Consider the following 21,439-nt stretch of genomic DNA (forward strand, 5'->3'; position numbering starts at 1 on the left):
CACGTTCTGGGTCTGAGGATGGTTCTGGGTTAGTCCCAGCAGAAGAGCCAGCAGTGAGGCGATGCGCCACGATGACCTCATCCATGGATAGGAGCAATTACAAACAACGCCATCATCGCTTAACGTCTGGCGCCATCTTGTGGTAGTCTTCAGAATGAATCCACAGAACCCTGTTTCAGTACGCGACATAATTTCTTATACTTCCAAGCATGATACTCATAGGGGTCCCTTTGATCATTTTTACTTAGTTACTTAGGTTTAAGCACACGACAAGGTAGCGTAGCATACCATTATACATACATTACAATTTGCATTCGGCAATCAGCGTTCATTGCACAAGCCATCTAATAATGCTACTTCAGGTATGCAAACCCAAAACAAACAATGTTGTACCTTATTTTTGAAAATATTTACATAGGCTATAAGGCCCTGTGTTTCCGTTGCCAGAAAAACGTAAAATCAGGTTTGAAAAAAATCAGATGTTATTCCTTAGTACACCACTAGGTGGTGGTAGTTCTCCACAGTGAATGGAACAGTTGTTCAGTGGTGATGTTCTCCCTCTAGTCTGTTTAGCAAAAGTCTGTACCTCACATTTAGCATGATATGGGACTTTATGTCTCTCTGTACTCATACCCGTAATTGATGAGGATTTTGTTGTTGATGCACGTCTTGTTTCATGTCTGCCCTGACCTATAGTTTATGATGGAGTGGTTTTCCAGTGGCATTTATACTACCTGTGTTCTGTGAGGTATTCAAGTTTTACTGCATCAGAGGACGAGATTATGATTAACAGACAGGTTAAAGGCAGCTGCTTCAAACCCTTGAAGGTTATTACAGTCCATGTGTTTGTAAAAACCCTATGGATCATGGCTTTTGTACTCTATGTAAAGAAGCTATGGATCTTAGTTGTTGTAGTCCTAAGTTTACAAAATATGTATGGATCGTAGTTACTGTAGTCCTTAGTTTGTCAAAGGGGTATGAATCATCAATGCGGTCCCTGTAAGCAGAGGCCGTGCGTCTTGTAGTTCTACATGCATGTCTAACTATTGTTGCGGTTCCCCTGGCTCCAGTACATCTCTGTTTGCATCTCGGTCAGTCTGGAGATGGTCCTCTGGAAGGCAAAGATCTCCTCCTCTGCTGTGAACAGAGACAGACGCTCCCCTACGTCCTGGAAAACACAGAACCACAAACACAGAAGGATTGACCTGACCTGACCACCAACACAGAAGAGGTTACTTTACCTGACCACCAACACAAACACATTACCGTTTACATTATCTGACCATGACCACAAACTAGGGTAACCCCCCCCCCAAAATAAACACGACCAAACATAAAATGACCATGAGAATGAGGTCAGAAGGACTTGTGATGGTAGTTAGACTGCGGTCTCACCCCACTGAGGCCCAGGTCATCCAGGAGCAGACGGTCACGCTCATCCTCCCCCCCTGAGTGGACAAACAGCTGGCCGAGAGGAGCGTCAGCCAGCAACACCACCCTCACCTGGTGGAGGGGGACAGGACGGGAGGGGGGCAGAGAGGGTGGACCGAGTGGAGAGAGGGAAGGAGAGAAGTGGGGAGAGGGGAGGACAGAGGGGGACAACGAGGGGTAGAGGAAGAGAGAGAGAAGAGAGGAGAGGGGGAGAAAAAGAGGAAGAGACAATGAGGGTTAGACAGAGGAGGACACGGGGTGTGTGTGTGTGTGGGGGGGGGGGGTGGGGGGGATGGACAGAGTGTGTAGAGGGAGGGAGCACAGTGCATTCTTATTACTAGGGTTTGAATTAAACTTCAGATTGATGGAATTGAAAGGGAGCTGAGCGCATGTTGTAGAGTGTTGTGAAGTGCTGGTCCGCTGAGTAAGGGCACCTTGTTGTCGTAGAAGGTGTCTATGAGAGTGATGAAGCGCCTGGTCTGGTCCTTCAGCGTCAGGGTCAGCCGGGGGACGTGACGGATGAAGACCGTGTCAAACAGCCGAGCCATCTCCAGGTAGTCACTAGCACCAACAGGCTGGAGGACATAGAGACACAGGGGCTGGATGTGCTACTGTGCTCGACTGACACAGAGACAGACTATATTTGTTACGTGTAATGTTGCCCACACTTGATTTAGCAGCTTATTCAGGTCCTTAAATGTTCCCATTCATACATTGATGCATTTTTAAGCTATCCCTCCAGACAAGAAGTTGTATCTGGAGAACGTCCAGAGGGGTCAAAGGTGAGGGCTGAGTGACAAAGAAAGAAAAAGAGTCGATGGGAAAAAGAGAGAGAGGCAAAGAGAAGGACACCAAAGGACAGCAGAAGAGGAGGTAGGGGAAGCATTAGGCTCAAAGGGGAAAGTAGAGGATGAAAGTTTGAGACAAAAATAGAGTGTGTTACTCTGTCACACAGCTCCTGGAAGGTGCAGTCAGCAATGGTGCCACATGTCTTCTCCAACGTCAGATGCCGGCCCTGCATGGTCAATACTGTAGGTCCTTTTACTGGGAAAACACACACACATATTGACATCCTGTATATGTTTTTTAATGCATAGACTTACAATGTTTTACGTGTTGTTAAAAAACAATACAGTAAATCCTTTCAGAAATATGAACATCCTGTCTTCTGCTTTGAGCCCTCTCATCCCACATTCCCTCCCCTTCTTTTTTACCCTCCCTCCCTCCCTTTCCACCCCTCTCCCTGTCTCTGTGTAGAGTAGAGGACAGGAATGAATAGAGCTCCCCACCATTGTTTTGCATCAGGGCCAGATCATCAAACAGCACATCCATGAAGGCCTCTGCATCAGGCTCTCTTGTGCTGTGGGACACACACACATACACACACACACACATACAGGACAAGCACACACAAACGTACGCACACAAATACACACGCACACACACACATACACACACCAGCACACACAAAGACAGGCATAAAGACAGACAGACACAGAAAGAGTGAGAATTAGAGATGATAATAGAATATGAAATTAATAAGGCTGGAGTGGTCTTATTAAACAGGAGAGAGGAGAGCGAGGGAGGTGGGGTACTTAGCTTTTTCGCTCTCGTAAAGAACAGGATGTTAGGCTCTAAACACAAACATTAGCTTCTGAATGCACCTCCCGATGAGACTGCGTGTGTGTGTGTGTTTGTATCCGTGTGTACAGAGGTGCAATGTGTTTTATTTGCATACACTGAAAAGACGGAGGCACTTGAAATCTCCCGCTCTGCAATGAGCAATCTGTGTGTGTGCGTGTGTGTGTGTGCATGTGTTTGTTTGTTTGTGTGTCCTGCCAATAAATAGAATATGAGATTGCCTTTTCAAAATCAACCGTTCCTTCTATCTCTCGTGGTCTCTATTAGTCTCTCTTGGTCTCTCTCTCTCTCTCTGTATGCAAAGACATATATATTTAGAGAGCGCGAGAAAGAGAGAACGAGTGTTTGCAAGAGTGAGTGTTTGAGGGAGAATAAGTCAGAGTATTAGAGTGACAAAGAGAAGGAGAGGGAAATGAAAAGACATAAGGAGATAAAGTGTGAGAAAGAGAACGAGAGAGACCCTCTTTTAGTGAAGGAGTCTCACTTTGAATACAAGAGGTTCTCTCTCTCTCTCTCTCTATTTCTCTCTCACCCACACACACACAGACACGCACACACACACACTCACAGGAAGTAGAGTTTATCGGCTGCAGGCCGGTCCATTCTCCTGTAGTCTATACCAGAGTCCAGACAGATGGACTGGCAGGAGTCCTGCATATACATACAAACAAAAGTGAATCAGGATAAATTGGAAGAAAAATAAAAAGGCAAAAAAAGGAAATGGTAAAGTCAATCATGAGCCCACTTTCAAGGTGTTTCTGTATGTCTAGAAGCACTGGTCATGTGACTTTCTGTCTGTTGTGGCTCTGTGTGCAGCAGTAGCCACAGAGGCTTCAAAAACCTTTCACACAATCACATTTTGCGCTTGGGGAACTTTGGTGTGTTTTTGTGTAAAGTGTTTTGTGTCTTTTTTTTCCTTAAAAATTCTTTGAGTTTATTGTTCCCAACTTGAGTGCTTACAGGATAGTTCAGAGACAGAGTTCAAACTTTTCCAGTTTAGTGTAAAACGTCAACAGGATATATGTCAGCGAGAGCAGCACAAACTATAATCATCATCTTGCCTGTTCTAGAAGAAAGGAGACAAGAATCGTATATCATCACATTCAAACCGCCGCCGGGCAAATCAGTATTCAATGACAGCTCTGGCAAATTATGAAATCAGTGAATTTCTGCCACCGGCCTCCTTGAGCTGCGAGATAATTAGCAATTACCACAAAAGCAAGTGGACGGAAATACTCCATTCTTCTCCGCTGTCAACTTTTTATCTCCGCACCCGTCGCATGAACAGGGTTCCCACTCCGAGCCAATTGGTTGAATCAGCCTTAATAACAACCTGACAAACTCGCTGTCCCCGGCGCACAAAAGGGAGATGTCATTTCATCAACCCTCTGCGACCTCACCACCACCATGGACGAGTAAATAGCCTGGTTCCTGAGCAATAACACCGCATCGTTACCACCGCGTCACCACGCATCACAAGGCCGCGCTCGTCTTTTCTTCTACCTCCCCCCCCCCCCTCTTTCTCACTCTATTTTGTCCATACCTATATATGTGTGTGATGGGTCACTCTGAATATTTCTTCAAGGAAGAAATATAGAGAGTAGGAGACAGAGAAAGAAAGGGCGCTGGAGGAATAGGAAGATAGGGAGGGAGAGATGGAAGGGAACACAATCAAAGATGATGGTACCATTGGTTATTTATAATCAGACAGGATTAGGCCTTATGGGTCATTATTACTTGATTACTAGTACCATCTTGAAGGCTCTGTAAAAGATCTCACTCCTTACACACTTCCTCCACCTACATACTCTACTCATCTCTTCTCCTTCCCCCTAGCCCCCCCCCCCCACGCATGACACATGCACACCAACACAACTACACACCCACAAACCCAGACATACCCACGCATCCACACACACAACCTGTGTCTCCTATCACACGGTATTCATCATGCTGGTCAGTTACCAAAGTCGAAATTATTGAGTACCTTCATAAACGGAAATCCTGAAATATATATATCTTTCACTTGATCTCCTTTCCTCTCTGGCTTAGTGAACACACACACACACATACAAACACACACATATAAACACAAACACACACACACACAGAGTAATGACAGACATGAGAATCAGCGGGTCTATAGAGAAAGTCATGCTAACACATGTAGCTCCAATCATGTCATTGTTGGAGCTGTCCAGCCCTCTCCCTCTGGACAGACGTTTAGCATAAAAACACACTGGCTTTTTCTTTTCCTCACTCCCTCTTCCTCTCCCTCTCCCCAATATCTTTCTCTGTCCTCAGCTCCTCAAAAAGTTGCTTTTGAGTTTTTCAAAGAGCGCGGTGCCATTGAGAAGCAACAAAAGCCAAGGATAGCTGGCTGGCGGGTTCTGATGAGGTTCACTCCCTCATTATCTACACCAGAAAACATTTGATGCTTTTTTTTTGTTTGGCCCTCAGAGAATTGACCAGGCCTCAAAGAAGGCAGGGTGGGAAGGCTGAAAAAGAGATGGAGGGAAGCAGGGGAGGTGGATGGGGGGGAAAGGTTGTCATCCATTCATCTGTGTGTGTCTTACAGCCTCTGTGTGAAGGGAGAGAAGAAAGGGGAGGGAGGGAGGGGCAGAAGGGTCGGGAGTGGGGGGGGGGGGGGGTTGAGAGGGAGAAAGAGAAAGCTTAAAACAGTGCCTTTATGCTGGCCGTCCTGGACCACTCTTCTGACATCAAAGTGCTTTCACTAACTGGGGAGTACGTGTGTGTTTCAGAGTGTGTGTTTCAGAGTGTGTGTTTTTGTGTGTTTCAGTGTAGGTGTGTGTGTGTGGTGATTTTATTCAGTCCAGGCATACCGTGGGGGACGTAACAATGTGAACACCCTAATTACACCTAATGATCTATTCCCTTTAAGTCTGACTGCCCAGGACCAGGGGGGGTTCGTTCCGAAGGGTCGTTCTCACAACCTCCCCCAGTTTGGGCTGCTCCTCTTGGGGAAACATATTTTCAATGTGGGGCCCGCCTTCTGTGATCCAGGACCCTACTGGACCCCCCCATATACCCTCCACCCCTCTCTCTGACAGACACCCCACCCCCTCACAGACCATGCCCCTCGTTCACAGACCACGCCCCTCGTTGACAGACCACCCCCGGATGACAGACGCCAACCTCTCCGACAGACCCCGCCTCTCTCTGACATCCCCTTGCTGAGCTAGAGGCAGGTGTTGTAGCTATACCTGGCCACTAGAGGTGCTACAAGACTAACTAGATGAGATCACACTGTTATGGAGAGAGTACATTTACATTTACATCTAGTCATTTAGCAGACGCTCTTATCCAGAGCGACTTACAGTAAGTACAGGGACATTCCCCCCGAGGCAAGTAGGGTGAAGTGCCTTGCCCAAGGACACAACGTCATTTGGCACGGTCGGGAATCGAACCAGCAACCTTCGGATTACTAGCCCAATTCCCTAACCGCTCAGCCACCTGACTCACCTGGAGTAGGGTCAGTGTGAGTGAAAGAACATTTAGAAAAAATTAGACCAGACTAAAAGTGTGAGAAAAAGACAAGATAGAGTGAGACAGAAAAGATAGAGAAGAGCAGAACAAAGAGAAAGAGAGAAAGAGAGAAAAGAAAGAGAAAGAAAGAAAGAAGAGTGAGTGGTAGCAAGATATTTCCATTTCTGAAAAAGCCTTTATTGGGCAGTCTGCAATTTAACTTGATGGACATTACTGAACTCAACTGGATTGGTTCATACTGTATTTGGATGCCACAAAAAGAAAGGATGAGGTGATAGAAAGTATGACAAGTGCTTTCTGCCTCCACTGCTGGCTTTCTTTCATGATCTAAATGAGCCATTATTGGATTAGACCGTCTCTTACAGGAGCTTCAAGGTGGCCCACTACACCTACGCACAACACACAGTAATACTAGCCCTGTTGTACAGAACACTCTCACACACAATCATATACACACACGCGCACGCAGAGAATCACGCGTGCACACACACACACCAAACCCACAAAGGTTTGCCAACAACCTCAAGGTTATGTGGATAAAAGCAAAAATATAAATGCCAAAACTGAAGTAGCAGAACTTGGAGAACGTTATTTCCCTTGACCAAGCTATGCTCCATGCAGGCATCTCATACGAGGCTGCTTCTGCTTCATAACCCTGTCCCTGCTCCTCCTCATCCTTTTCTTTTGAAATAGGGCAACAATTACGAAGGAATGCCAGGGGGCAAACAGTACATCATTGTTGCACTGCTAAATGCCAATAGGACAATGCCAGTCATCAAACATAAATTTTCATTTGGAGGGAGTCCGTGGGCTGGGGCCTCTTCAGAGCCTCTCTCTGCTCCCTCGTCCAGGAAGAGACCTTCAGTGGAGGAGAGGCACAACCACTCTCCCCCCCCACCCCCACCCCCTTCCTCCTCCTCCTCCTCCATTCTCTCTTCAGATGAAAACGCTTTCCACAACTGGACTTTTTCAGTCCAGTCATCCGTTTGTTTATTTATTTATTTATTTATTTATTCATTCATTATTTTTATTAACAAAAATACCACACATGGCAATTAGTCATCACAGAAATAACTAGTTATTGAAGAAAAGCTAGTTGTCAGAAGGCTGGAGAGGGGTGAAACGGATTGGGAGACAACCACATAGGCTTCTTTAGAATTGAGCGGATTCTTGTGATCGTGAGTGAAAGTGAGTGAAGCTCTCGTAGAGAAAACAGCCCTGTTTGTCTGTGAGCCTGTCTGCCTGTCTCTCTCACTCTCTCTCTATCATCCATTCAAGCATCATATCTACCATGTCACTAAAACTCAGACCCAGACAACAAGTAAAGATGGGAGTTAAGCTGGGGGTTGATCTGTGACTGGGGGGGTTCAGGGCCTGGAGAAGTGGTGGTAGGGGCGTGGCGGGGTCCTCCGGGGTCACTCTAATCAGAAGTCAATAGTATAAAGACGTCAGTCATGGATTAAGCTGCTCCTCTCTGGTTCAGGTGGAAGGAGCAGAGGTCAGACCTGTTCTCATCCCCGCCTCCTAAAACTACATCTAAACACATATCAGGTGACAGCGCACATGTAAAAACACAAACCTGTACATTCAAGTGTACGCTCACTCGCTCACTCATTCATGCTCACTGACCCCCACACGCAGTCAATACCCAAAAAGTCAGAGAGCGTTGAATCATTGTTCTCCTCCAGCTTTAGTTCACTCTATTAGGGGAGAACCTGAACCCCCCCCAAAGAGCTCCCCTGAATAACGTCACAGGTCATCCCCTCAAGACAGGGGGGGGGGGGCACCCCCAAACCACCCCATCCCAAACCACCCCAAAACCAGATGGCCTCACAAAGAGGAACATGGGCCCTGAAAGGCATGAGGTTGGGAGGTCCAAACAGGGACGTAGGGCATTCAGCTACCCCCCCCCCCCACTTCACCCCTGGCCCCCGTCACCCCTGTCACCCCTTCCACCCCTCCCCAGGGGGGATTAGATATGGTGGTAGGGGTGAGGGGGTGTGGAGTGGGGCATTCTTGTTGAGATGACTTTAAGGCCTCTACGGTTTTATACGGTTGCTAAAAGATGAATGGTGTGCAGTGTGTGTATGTGCACAGGGGGATGACAGTAGAGATCAAGTGACCCTGAAAGTCTCCATTAAAGCAGACCCTGATTCCTGAGGCCCCTGTCCACAGAGGTAGGGTTTGCGTAGCTGCTGGGTGTGTTTCAGTACATGTGTGTGTATTGCTAACACATTACCGTGATTCAGGGCACTCTCTGTCTGTCTGTTTCTCTATGCCTGTTTATGCATGCTTACAGGTGTGTGTGTGTGTGTGTGTGTGTACAACGAAGTTTGTGTATCAGTATATGTACTTCCCCAGTGTGCATAGCCCAATGTTCTGATAAAATGGATCAATTTCCCACTCTTTGGCCTCCCTATTTAGGATTTAAATACCTATAAAAGGCAGAAGAATGCCCTCCCCCCTCTTCTGTCAAATCCATGAAAAATTATTCACCAATTATTTATGATCACAGTCACTACAAACACCTCAGTAATTACCTCTGTGTAGAAACATCATGTTCCTACCTGCTTACAATAATGCTTTTAAATTGCAAAGCAGTTTCATCACAGCGTGGCTAGGCTCCACCGTGCTCCCTCCCTCCCTCTCCTCCCTTCCTCACCTCTCTTCTTCTCTCCTCCCTTTGAAATACAAGCAGGCTGTTCCGCTCCCTCGCTTGCCTGTTTGTGTTCGTTCCCCCCATCTCCATCTTTATCTCCCCCATCCGACCATCTTTCTCTTCTCATCCCTCTCTCTCCCATATTTCTCTCTACCCATTCATCTCTCTCCCCTCCACTCTCTCTCTCCAACGTATGTCTCTCTCTCACTCCCCATGACTTTATCCGTCTGTCTGTCTCTGCTCATCCCCCTCTCATCGGCAGGGGCGGCAGAGAGGAAGGAGGATGAGAGAGAAAGAGAGGAGGGGTAGTGGAGGAGATCACTCTGTCACCCTGTGTGTGTTTGTGTCACCATGGTAAGGTATGATCAAAGACAGCTTTGTGATGGTGTGTGTGCTGGTGACCAGATAGAAACCACATCAAAACACACGAGAGCAAAGTAAAACAGAGACAGATAAACACAGACGGAGGTGTGTGTGGGTGCTCTTGCATGTGTGTGTGCGTGGCTGGGTTAAAAATTAACAAATTAATTAGATAAGACAGTAGAGATCAAGAGAAAGAGCGAGAGAGACGAAGGGGGATAAAAAGATGGAGAGACAGAGAGAGAGAGACAGAGGGAGACATAAAGAGAAAGAGAGGGGGATGACTGTCTCTACCTTCAACACGTGGATGAAAGGCAGGAAGGCGTCTCTCTGAAGTCCGTTTCGGTACAGATCTGAATGGAGAGAGGCGGGCCTGTATTAGCAGTGCTGTTTAGCCTTCTAATAACGTCATTCTCCACACTCACACTGGCTGATCAAGTGGCCATTGATCAACAGAAGGATGGGATGGGGCCACAAAAGAGGCCAAGGGAGAAAAATGGATTTCTCTACCGGGCCGAGGCGGCAGCAAAATAAAATTAATTACATTCCCAAACAATGGTGTCGGGAGACAGAACTGTCTCTTTTTCAGCAGCTGACAATGTCCACACAGTGATGCTGAATAGAGCTTTCAATTAGCTTGTCTGGAGCAAATTACATCTGAAGTAGCGTACCCCATAAACATAAAAAAGACAGACAAAGACACACACACATGCATACATACAAAGTCAAACAAATAGTCAAACACACACACACACACACACACAGAGTCAAACAAATACAGTCAAACAAACATACACACACCCACACACAAAAGCTTGCATAAGCTCCTCAGAGTAACTGATGCAAACGAGTAGTTGTGGTGGTAGTGGTTTTGATGTGCTATGTTATTGGGTGTACAATTGGGAGTTGTGGAGTGTCGTGGAGTGTTATGGGGTGTTGTGGGGTGCTGTGGGGTGTGGGCTGTTGTGGGGTGCTGTGGGGTGCTGTGGGGTGTGGGCTGTTGTGGGGTGCTGTGGGGTGCTGTGGGGTGTTGTGGTGTGCTGTGGGGTGTTGTGGAGTGCTGTGGGGTGTTGTGGGGTGCTGTGGGGTGTTGTGGGGTGCTGTGGGGTGCTGTGGGGTGTTGTGGGGTGCTGTGGGGTGCTGTGGGGTGTTGTGGGGTGCTGGGGTGCTGTGGGGTGCTGTGGGGTGTTGTGGGGTGCTGTGGGGTGCTGTGGGGTGCTGTGGGGTGTTGTGGGGTGCTGTGGGGTGCTGTGGGGTGCTGTGGGGTGTTGTGGGGTGCTGTGGGGTGCTATGGGGTGTTGTGGGGTGTTGTGGGGTGCTGTGGGGTGCTGTGGGGTGCTGTGGGGTGGGTCCTGCCTCGGCTGTACTGTTATTAATAAACCTAAATCATTAAGAGTCATCTTACCGGGAAATCACAGATGGAAGTACAATTGTCATTGAAAGCCCCTCCAGCCCTAGCCACCGGGAGCACTGGTGAGCCACAAAAGAGAAGATCCAACCATCAAGGGCCTGAAATTAAACATTCATTCCTGTTTTCCTCCTCCTCTACCCCCAGTACATCCATTAACAGCATTGCTGAAACAAGGACAACAACGGCTTAAGCTGAGCAACACAGCAACTACAAAACAACAAAGATGTGGACGTGTGGCCCATCTTGGAGCCCCTACTTCAGTCACATGATCCACTCAGGGGCTTTTGATACTGGCGGCTCAACATCAACAGAGAGAAGCGAGAGACATGTCTTCCTTTCATGTTAGGTTGTCTCTTAAAGGCCTTCATAGCTCCATTAAGCCGTCTAATTAAAACCAAAGAGGCGCTCTATCAAGTTGGCGTGGTCTGGCGCTTTGTTCTTAATGGCGGCTAAATGTCAGAGAAGCGTGTCTTTGTCTGAGAGGACCATCTCCTTCGCCGTCACGCCACTCCAGCGGGCGAGACCACGTTCACGCTTAGCCCGGAGAGAGAGGACAGGGAAAGACAATTCGTCGCTCTCCCTCTCTCACGCCATCGCTTTGCTCCTTCTCTCCCTCTCTCACTCAGTCACTTTGCTCCTTCTCTCCCTCTCCCACCTCTCTCGCTTTGCACTAAACACCACATCACAGACCTGACAAAGCGATGGCGGTTGAGCCGACAAAGTAAGGATGAGATGGAGAGATAGAGAGAGGGAGGGGGAGAGATTAAAGAGTTACAGGCCTCGTTTTTACAGATTGTGTATGAGATCACTCACTCTCTCTCTTAATTGAAAGCTTTTAAACAGCCTTGCTTTGATACAGGCTGGGGGGGGGGAGCGGCGGAGGATTACCTTCAGGTGGTGAGACTGAAAGATCTAGTATAACAGGCCTGGTATCACCACATGCTTTAGATGGCGAGAAAAAATCATTGATCTAATCAGAGCAAATATAAAGAGCTGTTTGGCTCACAGTTATCAAATCAGTTCAGGTCCGTGATTACCTGAAGGAAAGGGAGAAAAGAATGAACCATCCTCCCTTGCGGACGGTTCTTAATGAAGAGGAGGGAACCTTGAGAGTGGGGTCACGCACCCACAGTTTCTTGAGGATTAAAGGGCCTGTAGTCATTCCAAGCACGAAAGTAAGGGTTTAAAGAGGGCGAAGATGAGATCGTCTCACAGAGCTAACATGTCGGACTGGAAACGATGTGGAGATGAAGGTCGTTTGCGAGCCATTGTTGAGTGAAAACTATGTAGGTTACTTTTGTTTGCACCAGAATACCCTCTGAGAAGCAAGCCAGCTGACGATGGAGAAGGGCAGTAGGACACACACACACACACACAGAGCCTTACCGTCAGGCTGTCTGTTGGAAGTGGCCACCACCACTACTCCAGTCCTGAACAAGATCTCAAACAGCTGCTTCAGAATCATTGCATCAGCTATGTCAGTCACCTGAGAGAGAGAGAGAGAGAGAGAGAGAGAGAGAGAGAGAGAGAGAGAGAGAGAGAGAGAGAGAGAGAGAGAGAGAGAGAGAGAGAGAGAGAGAGAGATTTGTTACTATTGTTTATTAATTTGTTACTAATAAAGCTTCTACTGACTGACATCACACATTAGAATATATTTCTGTGTCTGTGTGTGTGTGTATGTGTGTGTGTATGTGTGCACGTGCACATGTATGTACCATTAAGAGCGTCTAAATGTGTGTGTGTGTTTGAGGTCAACACATGGCAGCTGAGAATGAGCATTCAATTTTCTGAGCTGATTAGTTGCATTCAGGTGCACTCCATCTCAACATGCTGGCTCTGGTCATACACACACATACACACACACACACACACACAATCAAGCACTCAACCTGACTGCAAATAGTCACGAAGCGGCTTTCTGTTGAGGACAAGTAGCCAAGGCGATACAGCGAAGCTGAGCTAATCAGCTGGCCAGACGGCCACAATGACAGAGTGAGGGAGCAATAGAAAGAAAAGAATAATAAAAAAATGAGCAATATGAAAACAGGGGGGCCACAATAAGAGACAAAGAGTCTCGCCAGATGGCCATGCACAGGTGTGTGTGTGTGTCTGCTTGCATGTCCGTGTGTGTGCCTGTGTGTGTGTGTGTGTGTACTTGCATGTGTGAGTGTGTGTGTGGAGATTGATCTTCATCTAACCCACGCACAACCTCCGAGGTCACCGCGTACTGTGTATGAGCCCCCTCCCTTTTCACTGTGTACACAGGCTCTGCGGCAGCTTCTGGAACATCACCTAGGACACCATCACCACGGCAATGATGAGTCACTGACGAGAGAAAGTGACCCCTCCATTAGTGATCTCCTCTTTGTCTCGCTCTCTCACATTCTCTCTCCTAGCTTCTCTCTGTCTCTCTCCATTGCTCTCCCCTATGGCTCCAAGATGCACCTTGAACCTTGAACTCAGTGGTAATTCAGTGGTGATTCAATGGTGATTCAGTGGTGATTCAGTGGTGATTCAGACATCACGATGCAGGGCAGGCTAAACCCGGAAATGGAGACCGAGCACGCGCGGTGAGCTGCAGCCATCTTGTCAAAAGCTAACGAGAACTTCCTCCATTCAGGAAGTGTCTTGTGAGGATCCGAAGCGTAGCGCGCAGCTCACTGGAGTTACTGGCCGTCAGAGAGGCCCAGGGTTGTCATGGGTAGGAGGAGGTGAAGTGTTCTGCCCTGTCCTTGTCCCTCCCTCCTCTCACCCGTCCTCTTAGCTACTTCCCCCGAGTGAAACAGACACCAGCCATACCCCAACCATATGTTGCTTATCTTAACATGGAGTGTCCTCTGTTTTCTTGCATACTAACCACCGTTGCCACAATAAAATACTCCATTAGCATCAGCGCTAAAGCCTTGATTTTACTAAGGAGGGGCAATGAGGGGAACCCTTCATACACAAAATTAAGTTGTGTGTGTGTGTGCGCGTGCATCTATTCAGGATGAGCATGAAGCCAGGGCGTCTGTCTCTGAATGGGGTCCCATTTCCTCCGACAGTCGTTTTTTTATTTTCATTTCAAAAGAATCATTTAATTATGACCTTTTATCCAACCTATATTTGTTTATTCATGTGCCCCTCAACTAGGGCCATATTCAGAGAGGCCATATTGATTGTGAATGCCCTAGGAAAGAGAGATTGGCGCAGGGAAGAGAAAGGATTCCTAGAAAAATGTATAAGGGTTTGGGGGGAGGGGTGAGAGTGTGTGTGTGCATGTAGGTAGGGGATGAGGGGCGCACAAAAACAATGGTGGGCTGTTGGCGATATTCAAATGAGCCTCCAATTACACCGTCTAAAGGAGTCAGTCACACGGGTGCCAAACGAAGCGTCTTTTGATGTTACATCTCTTCACCTCCACAACCTCAGGGGGGGGGTAATTTCACAGAGCGGATTGCGACCAGGGGTCCAAGACAATAACAGCAGAGCACTTTCTTCCCACTCTCCCATCTCGCTCGCTTCCATTCTCCATCCCTCCCTCCCTCCATCCCTCCCATCTCTATAACTCCATTCTCCACCTCATCGTTCTCAATGGCCGGAATTAGTTAGGAGAGCAGGGAAGGATGGATAGAAGGAGGAGGTAGAAGGGATGCAGGGAAGCGGGGGGGGGGGGGGGGGGTGAAAGGAGGGAGGGAGGCCACAAATTACTGATAATAGTGTGATGCTAATGAAGAGAATGGGGAAATGTCATTAGCATTTAAGAGGATAAGATCCATCTGACCCGCTGTCTGAGCGTCAGTCCCTTAAGGAGGCAGGAGACGACCGCTGATACGCACACTCATCTGCATGGCTGAGAGGACCAGAAGGCTGATTGGTATAGACCCTTCCGGCTCCCCTCCCCCAACCTCTTGTTTACGCATCCCCCCCCAACAACACGTACACAAGCACACGTGTGCCCGTGGGCTCGTCAGCGGCGACCGTTGACAAGCTGGAGAAAAAGACAAAAGTGGGGCGAGCGCAAACAAAACAAATCAATGAGAACGTGGCGAGTTTCAAATGTGAAAGAGAGCGATGAAAGATGAGCCTCTTGATCCTCCCGGCCGCACTGAAAGAGACAGAGAGACAGAGAGAGACAGAGAGAGGGAGGGAGAGAGAGGGAGAGAGAGACAGAGAGAGACAGAGAGAGGGAGGGAGAGAGAGGGAGAGAGAGACAGAGAGAGGGAGGGAGGGAGGGAGGGAGAGGGAGAGGGAGACAGAGAGACAGAGAGAGACAGAGAGAGGGAGGGAGAGAGAGGGAGAGAGAGACAGAGAGAGACAGAGAGACAGAGAGAGACAGAGAGAGGGAGGGAGAGAGAGGGAGAGAGAGACAGAGAGAGAGAGAGAGGGAGGGAGAGAGAGAGAGAGAGAGAGACAGAGAGGGAAGGATAAAGAGAGAGCGAGATAGAGAGAGACAGACAGAGAGTGAGAGAGGTCGGGGGGTGGAAAAACAGTGATGACCTTTGACCAACTATTAAGAATGAGACTCACTGATGGAATAGCATGGACTGAATTCACCTTCTATAATACGTCCTAACAATATCGCAATAAACGATGTGTCCCTGCATGTCTGTCTAAGAGCCGGGTCAGGACAATATAGCAGAATCCTTCAAACATCACTTAAGAGCAACGACAGAATCAGCCATTCAAACGCAGATGGGCCTAGAAGATCACTTCTAATGACGTTCATGCAATAAATGCGTAATCCTCTTCCCCAAACACACCTGGAGGTGCTCAGCTCAAAAGACCTGATTCATCTAAACAACCAGCTCATTGTTCAGATTGGTGTACTGGATTTATGTAAAAACCAACAGGATGGAAGCTTTCCAGGAATATGGTTGGAAAGCGTGTTACATTACCAGCAAGTTACAGTTGGGTTGGAATCCTCTCTTTGAGACTCCAAAACTAAATAGACTAAACAGAGCACCATAAAGCTGAAAGCAGAATCCATCCATCGGATATTTCTGCCCGGACCAGAAGGAAGTGAATTCCACTCTGAGCCACAGAACACAACGTGAGAGTGATGCTATTCTGAATCTGGCCACTAGGTGGCTGCAGTCTTGTGTCTGTGAGTGTTGGGAGTGGAAAGCACAGCAACAAGTGAACTGTAAACTTACAGGTGGTTTGGTCTTTGAGCAACAGCAGTGCATTGAGGGTTTAGGTTGGTTGAGGGGCAGTTCTATGGGAATATGTGAAGCCCTCTGTGACATGCTTGCGTGTAAAAAGGGCTATACAAATAAATTTGATTTGATTTGATTTGATGGAAAACCTGCTTTATATGCATTTATACTGGGATAAAATGTGGCATGTGGGAACAATTAAACAACCTGTGAAATTTGAGGAGGTACATAACCAGGCATGTGAGGGTGTGAGGACGACATTGTTCTCATTTTCTTTCTACTCTTGATTTGTGTTGTTGATCATTTTGTACTGTGTGCCTCACAGATGAATCACACAATGTTCTTTTGTCTTGACTGTTTCATACATCATAGTATTTTAGTAGACTATCACACACACATACACATACACACACACACACACACACACACACAGACGCACACACACAAATACAACCCTTGCACACCCACTCACCTGAAACTCATCAAAACACAAGATGCAAGTTTCACTGCTGATCTCCATGGCAACCGGCGAGATGGGGTCATAGGTGAACATTTTCCCCAGCCTCCGTTTAGGCAGGCTTTGTTTGCTGCGATGGATCCCTTTTAAGCATGAAACACAAACGTCAGGCCCATTCCTCAGCACACCTGCATCTGAGGACCACAGCTCACAACGATGCACAGAACAGCAGTAATTTCACACATGCACAATGGTGGACAATTAACTGAGGAGTTAAAGAGCACACAGAGGGAGGGAAGTGTTTTTTGTTTTTTTTTACTATTTATGAGACACTTCAAAACTTCATCAGAGTCAATCCAAACAACGTCTGGTAGTGGTTCCAACGTGTGTGTCATGTGTGCATGTGGGTGAGTTCACGCGTGTGTATGTGTTTGTATTTGCGGTTTTGCATGTGTCTGGGTTTGCTTGTGCATGTGTGCGCGTGTGTGGGGGTGTGTGTACACAACTCATGCGAAACCTCAACAGAGAACAGTACTGACTTTTGTGGATGTCCAGCATGAAGCTATGGAAGTGGACCCTCTTCTTACGACTGTGTTCCATGTTAGCGTAAAACATGTCCATCAGCATGGTCTTCCCCGTGCCTGGAACCAACAGCACATGGTCTGGATCCCAAGACTGTCCAATACCTCAGCCTTGAATCACTGGTCCCCCTGCCCCACTGCGTCCACTATCTGTCAACTACTGAACTACTGAATGGTGGTCTGGGTCGTGCCCAACTTATAATAATTCAAATATGTGCAATTGTACATTTGTGTTACTAAAATCTGGCTGTGGGTGTTAAAAGGATTTTATTATGATAATTATATGTATTGTAATTTCTCTCACCGACATCTCCATGGATATAGAATCCCCTGGGTGGGGGAGGGGGTGGAAGGGACTCTTCCTGTGGAGGAAAAGAAAAAGAAAAGAAAAAAGATATAAAAAAATGTATATTCACAATTGTTTCTCCCTCCCACATCCAAAACAGTACACCCATGCTTTACCCTGAGCACCCTTCCCGGGGCCAAGACAACCCCATAGAGCATTTACCAATCAAGAGGTTACCAGGAATTAATTCATTATCCTTAATGTAAATGACACTATGGAAAATAAATTAATATATACAACATTATTCATGGCCATATTGCGTGAAACCATTGTCTGATTAGATAGCATCTCCCAGGGCATGAAGCCACGTGGTCAGGATGGGCTCTCACTCCCCAGACGACTCAACTGGTGCGCTCACAAGACAAAGGACACGTAATCAACAAGACAAGCCGGGGTTCCCACGAAGACAGGCATCAGGGCACGGACAATAGAGGGATTTGTCTGACTAAGCGGGGAGGCCGGTGGGAGGCTTCATACGAGCTGGAGTGGACTTCAGCACACAGCCCTTCTTTAGTCCTGGCTAATTGTGATAGCGTGGCTGTAAAGATGTGGTGGCGGAGGTTATTCTCCTGTTGACTTCAGCCTATCAACACTTACCGAGGCGCATAGAGCGGTGGTGTGTATGTGTATGTAAACCCACTTCTTTCTCCGTGGACACTGAGCGTCCCAGACACGCCTCCTCAGGGCCCCTGTGTGAGACTGGGCCACAGCACCGCAGGTCACAGGGAGGTCGTCTGTTCTACGAGCCATGGTAAGACTGGGGAGTCGGGTGGCTGAGCGGTGAGGGAATCGGGCTAGTAATCAGAAGGTCGCCAGTTCGATTCCCGGCCGTGCCAAATTACGTTGTGTCCTTGGGCAAGGCACTTCACCCTACTTGCCTCGGGGGAATGTCCCTGTACTTACTGTAAGTCGCTCTGGATAAGAGCGTCTGCTAAATGACTAAATGTAAATGTAAGACTGCACTACAGTGCCAATACAGGCCCCCTCTGTTAGGACAGCACCAGGTTGGATTTTGTTGTTGATCTTTACTTGTTTTCAGCAGTGGGAGTCATAATGGTCACAAAACAGAAACATTCTTTTTGGGAGCAGATTCAGGGAAGCATTAGTCAGTGTTCACTGCTCTTCACTGGGCATCCGGCTGGCATATCTCAGCACAATGGTTGATTCACAGCTGAAAAAAACATTCACCCTTCCTGCCTCACACACCCCCACACACTGTTCCTTGTCCATATCTCTCTCATGTCCCGTATGGTCCTATGTCGTATCCCTACCTGCCCTGCCCTGCCATGATCTTCTCTGACCTGTTTTTCTGTCCTGCCCTGAGGTGGGGTGAAATGCTGGAAGAGCCACAAGTCTATTCAGTCAGAGTGTGACTCTTCGCTGACTTCCCTTGCTGCTCTCTGGCACCGTGGGTAATTGTCTCCGGTGGCTGGCGGCCATCTCCAGCAGAGTGGAGAAGGACAAGGCCTTCTCTCACTTCAGCCCCCACATCCCACTTGGACCAGTGATCTGAGTGAGCCCGCCTATTTTCACCTCCGTCCACCCACTATGAAATGCCTTGGACCCAATACTCGTAGAACAGCGAAAAGTTCACGTCAACACCTTAACCAGGCAGCTGAAGCCGGCGTCTCGCTATTGGTTCCTGCAAACTTAGTTTACATAACAAGCTGTCGTAAAGGTTGGCGGAGGTCGTGAGGAGGTTGTCTGTCTTTGGAGCCATGGGTAAGAGTACAAAACAGCGTGGACTCATCCATGAGGGCCTATCTGACTTGAATAGGGTGAATCCTCCTGAGACAATGTACCATTGTTCATGGCTACAACAACACGCCACATTGGGTCAATATTAAGTCAAGTGTAGTCTCCTAATAGACTCGGCCAGTCAGCCAAGGACAATGGCGGCACTTTCAGAGAAGGGGCACACACTGAGAGCAATATGACCTAATTCAAAACAGTGTTATTGCATAACAACTCCAGTCACACTGTATGTGTGTGTGAGATAGAGAGAGAGATAGAGAGATAGAGAGAGAGAGATAGAGAGAGACTGAGAGAGAGACAGACAAAATAGGAAGAAGGTAATGGTGATGGCTCTAACACCACTGTCACCACATTTTCCAGAGAGTGGAATCAAAAGCAAAAAAGACAAAAATTCCTCCAGACAATAGAGATCCCCTCATTACTGGCTGGGGATGATGAGAGGGAGAGAGAAAATGGGACTAACCCAGCAGGAGGTCCACCCTGTAGCTATCCCAAATACCTCCCTGGCCCCATGTCTGGTCCAAAAATCCCCCAAACTCCCACCACACAGACAGCTAGCTAGCCTGACCTAAAAAACAACCCAAATGCACTGCCATACTGTGCCTAAACACACACACAAACACATGTTCATGCACATACTGTATGTAGACATTAATGCACTTGCGCTTTTTCCAACACACAATGTGCACTGTACAAATCCACACAAAAACAAACTTCCTAGATGGCTGTCCTATCTGTGTAAACAAGACCCACAACCAGTCATTACACAGTCACGAATGAAGAATTGCTTTAGATGGTTAGATAAAAGACATGCGATGTGGCCAAGGTTCCACAATTTGGGCCCATCTCCTTTGAACAGGAGCATCATCCCCATCCCTGCTAAAAGGCTTGAACTCAAAACCACTGAGCCAGAAGGCTTTGTGAAGGCAAGATACATCAGGGACATTACAATCAAGTGACTAATTGCCTCTGCTAACTGGGACAAAGTTTTGGAAAAACAACTGAGAAGCCTTGCCAACACTGGAAAAGAGGCAACTAGACTTGTTGATTTAGTTCACAAAGCACACCAGGGAAGCAAAGTTTATGGTGTAACGTTCTTTAAACTACTTCATAGTTAAAAACATATTCCTCTACAGGTATTTTTTGATATCATAACTTATGTACCTGTATTAAATAAATCAATGATGGGGATGTTTTGTGCAATGAGTGACATGATTCCTTACGCAGTATTCAAATTTGGCTTAGTTTCAGGTTAGGAAAAAACTATTAATTTGTTACTGAGGAGCTACCACATTATGCAATTATTTAGATTCTATAGGCCTATCCTCAACTCTATTCATATCACCCACCTCCTCTGCACCAGCATCTCCTTCACTTTGAGTTCTGCTCAGTTTGGGGTCCTTTCCCTTTGTTTGCTTATGTTCTCCCTCTTTACCCTTTGACTCTGGCGGTATCAGGTAGACACTGTTAGAATACCCCTGGAGGACTGTCTGCAGCTGGCCAAGCTTATGGAGAGCATCTCTTTGCTGTGTGTCTTCCTTCAGAGAACCAGCACGGACCAGATCTTCATAGTGCACAATCGTTTTGAAGGACGTTTCTGAGGGAGCTGACTTTAAGGTGGTTGGTGATGCTGAAGGACCTCCGGTTGTTGTAGTGTAACCTGGGGGTGTAAAACAAAGAAAGCCCTAGAAGTTTAAATGTTGTTACTCAAAACAACAAACATAAACACAGCTGAGAATTGAAATACACAATTTTACACGTACACCCTACTGAATGTGACTGAATAAGGCTCAACATTACAGTGTGTACTCCAATTAAACTAGCTGGGGATTTTGAAGTTCAGTAACCTACTAGTACAAGGTTTCAGTTTGTGAGTTACCTAACACAGCTTACAAAGCACGTGTTGTTTCACGAAAACATATAATCGACACAACTCAAAGAAGCTCTTACCTTTGGCATTGTAGAGAGAAGGATAATAAATTGTATAATAATTTATGGAAGTGTTTTTCAGTAAATATCTACATATACATCTGGTAGCCAAAGGCAACGCGTAAGCCGCCATCTTGATTCAATGGAGAAAAACTTTATTAATATCAGTGAACAGTACTAACAGTGTTATAATAGTCATATCCTCATTTATTGACACTGATCAT

At 47.1% G+C, this 21,439-nt stretch overlaps 1 protein-coding gene across 1 annotated transcript; it reads right to left on the reverse strand.

Annotated features, from left to right (window-relative positions):
- Window positions 1-225: 225 nt before the first annotated feature.
- afg1lb (AFG1 like ATPase b) lies at window positions 226-21,353 on the reverse strand. Its single transcript, XM_062468307.1, has 13 exons — window positions 21,237-21,353; window positions 20,636-20,946; window positions 17,490-17,547; window positions 17,144-17,245; window positions 16,620-16,747; window positions 12,396-12,495; window positions 9,893-9,951; window positions 3,641-3,723; window positions 2,721-2,791; window positions 2,375-2,475; window positions 1,866-2,006; window positions 1,396-1,503; window positions 226-1,168 (listed from the first exon to the last, which is right to left on the reverse strand). The coding sequence occupies exons 1-13, from the start codon at window positions 21,346-21,348 to the stop codon at window positions 1,040-1,042; spliced, it is 1,503 nt and encodes a 500-aa protein (XP_062324291.1). The 5' UTR covers window positions 21,349-21,353; the 3' UTR covers window positions 226-1,039.
- Window positions 21,354-21,439: the final 86 nt, after the last annotated feature.

The sequence above is a fragment of the Osmerus eperlanus genome, chromosome 8, assembly GCF_963692335.1.
Source record: "Osmerus eperlanus chromosome 8, fOsmEpe2.1, whole genome shotgun sequence".
Classification (NCBI taxonomy): Eukaryota; Metazoa; Chordata; class Actinopteri; order Osmeriformes; family Osmeridae; genus Osmerus; species Osmerus eperlanus.

Coding starts and splice junctions, on each gene's coding strand:
- afg1lb (XM_062468307.1), bottom strand. CDS start 21,348: ATGGCGGCTTACGCGTTGCCTTTGGCTACCAGATGTATATGTAGATAT. Junction 2,792..3,640: donor GCCGATAAACTCTACTTCCT/GTGAGTGTGTGT, acceptor TGTGTCCCACAG/CACAAGAGAGCCTGATGCAG. Junction 2,476..2,720: donor GGCCCTGATGCAAAACAATG/GTGGGGAGCTCT, acceptor GTGTTTTCCCAG/TAAAAGGACCTACAGTATTG.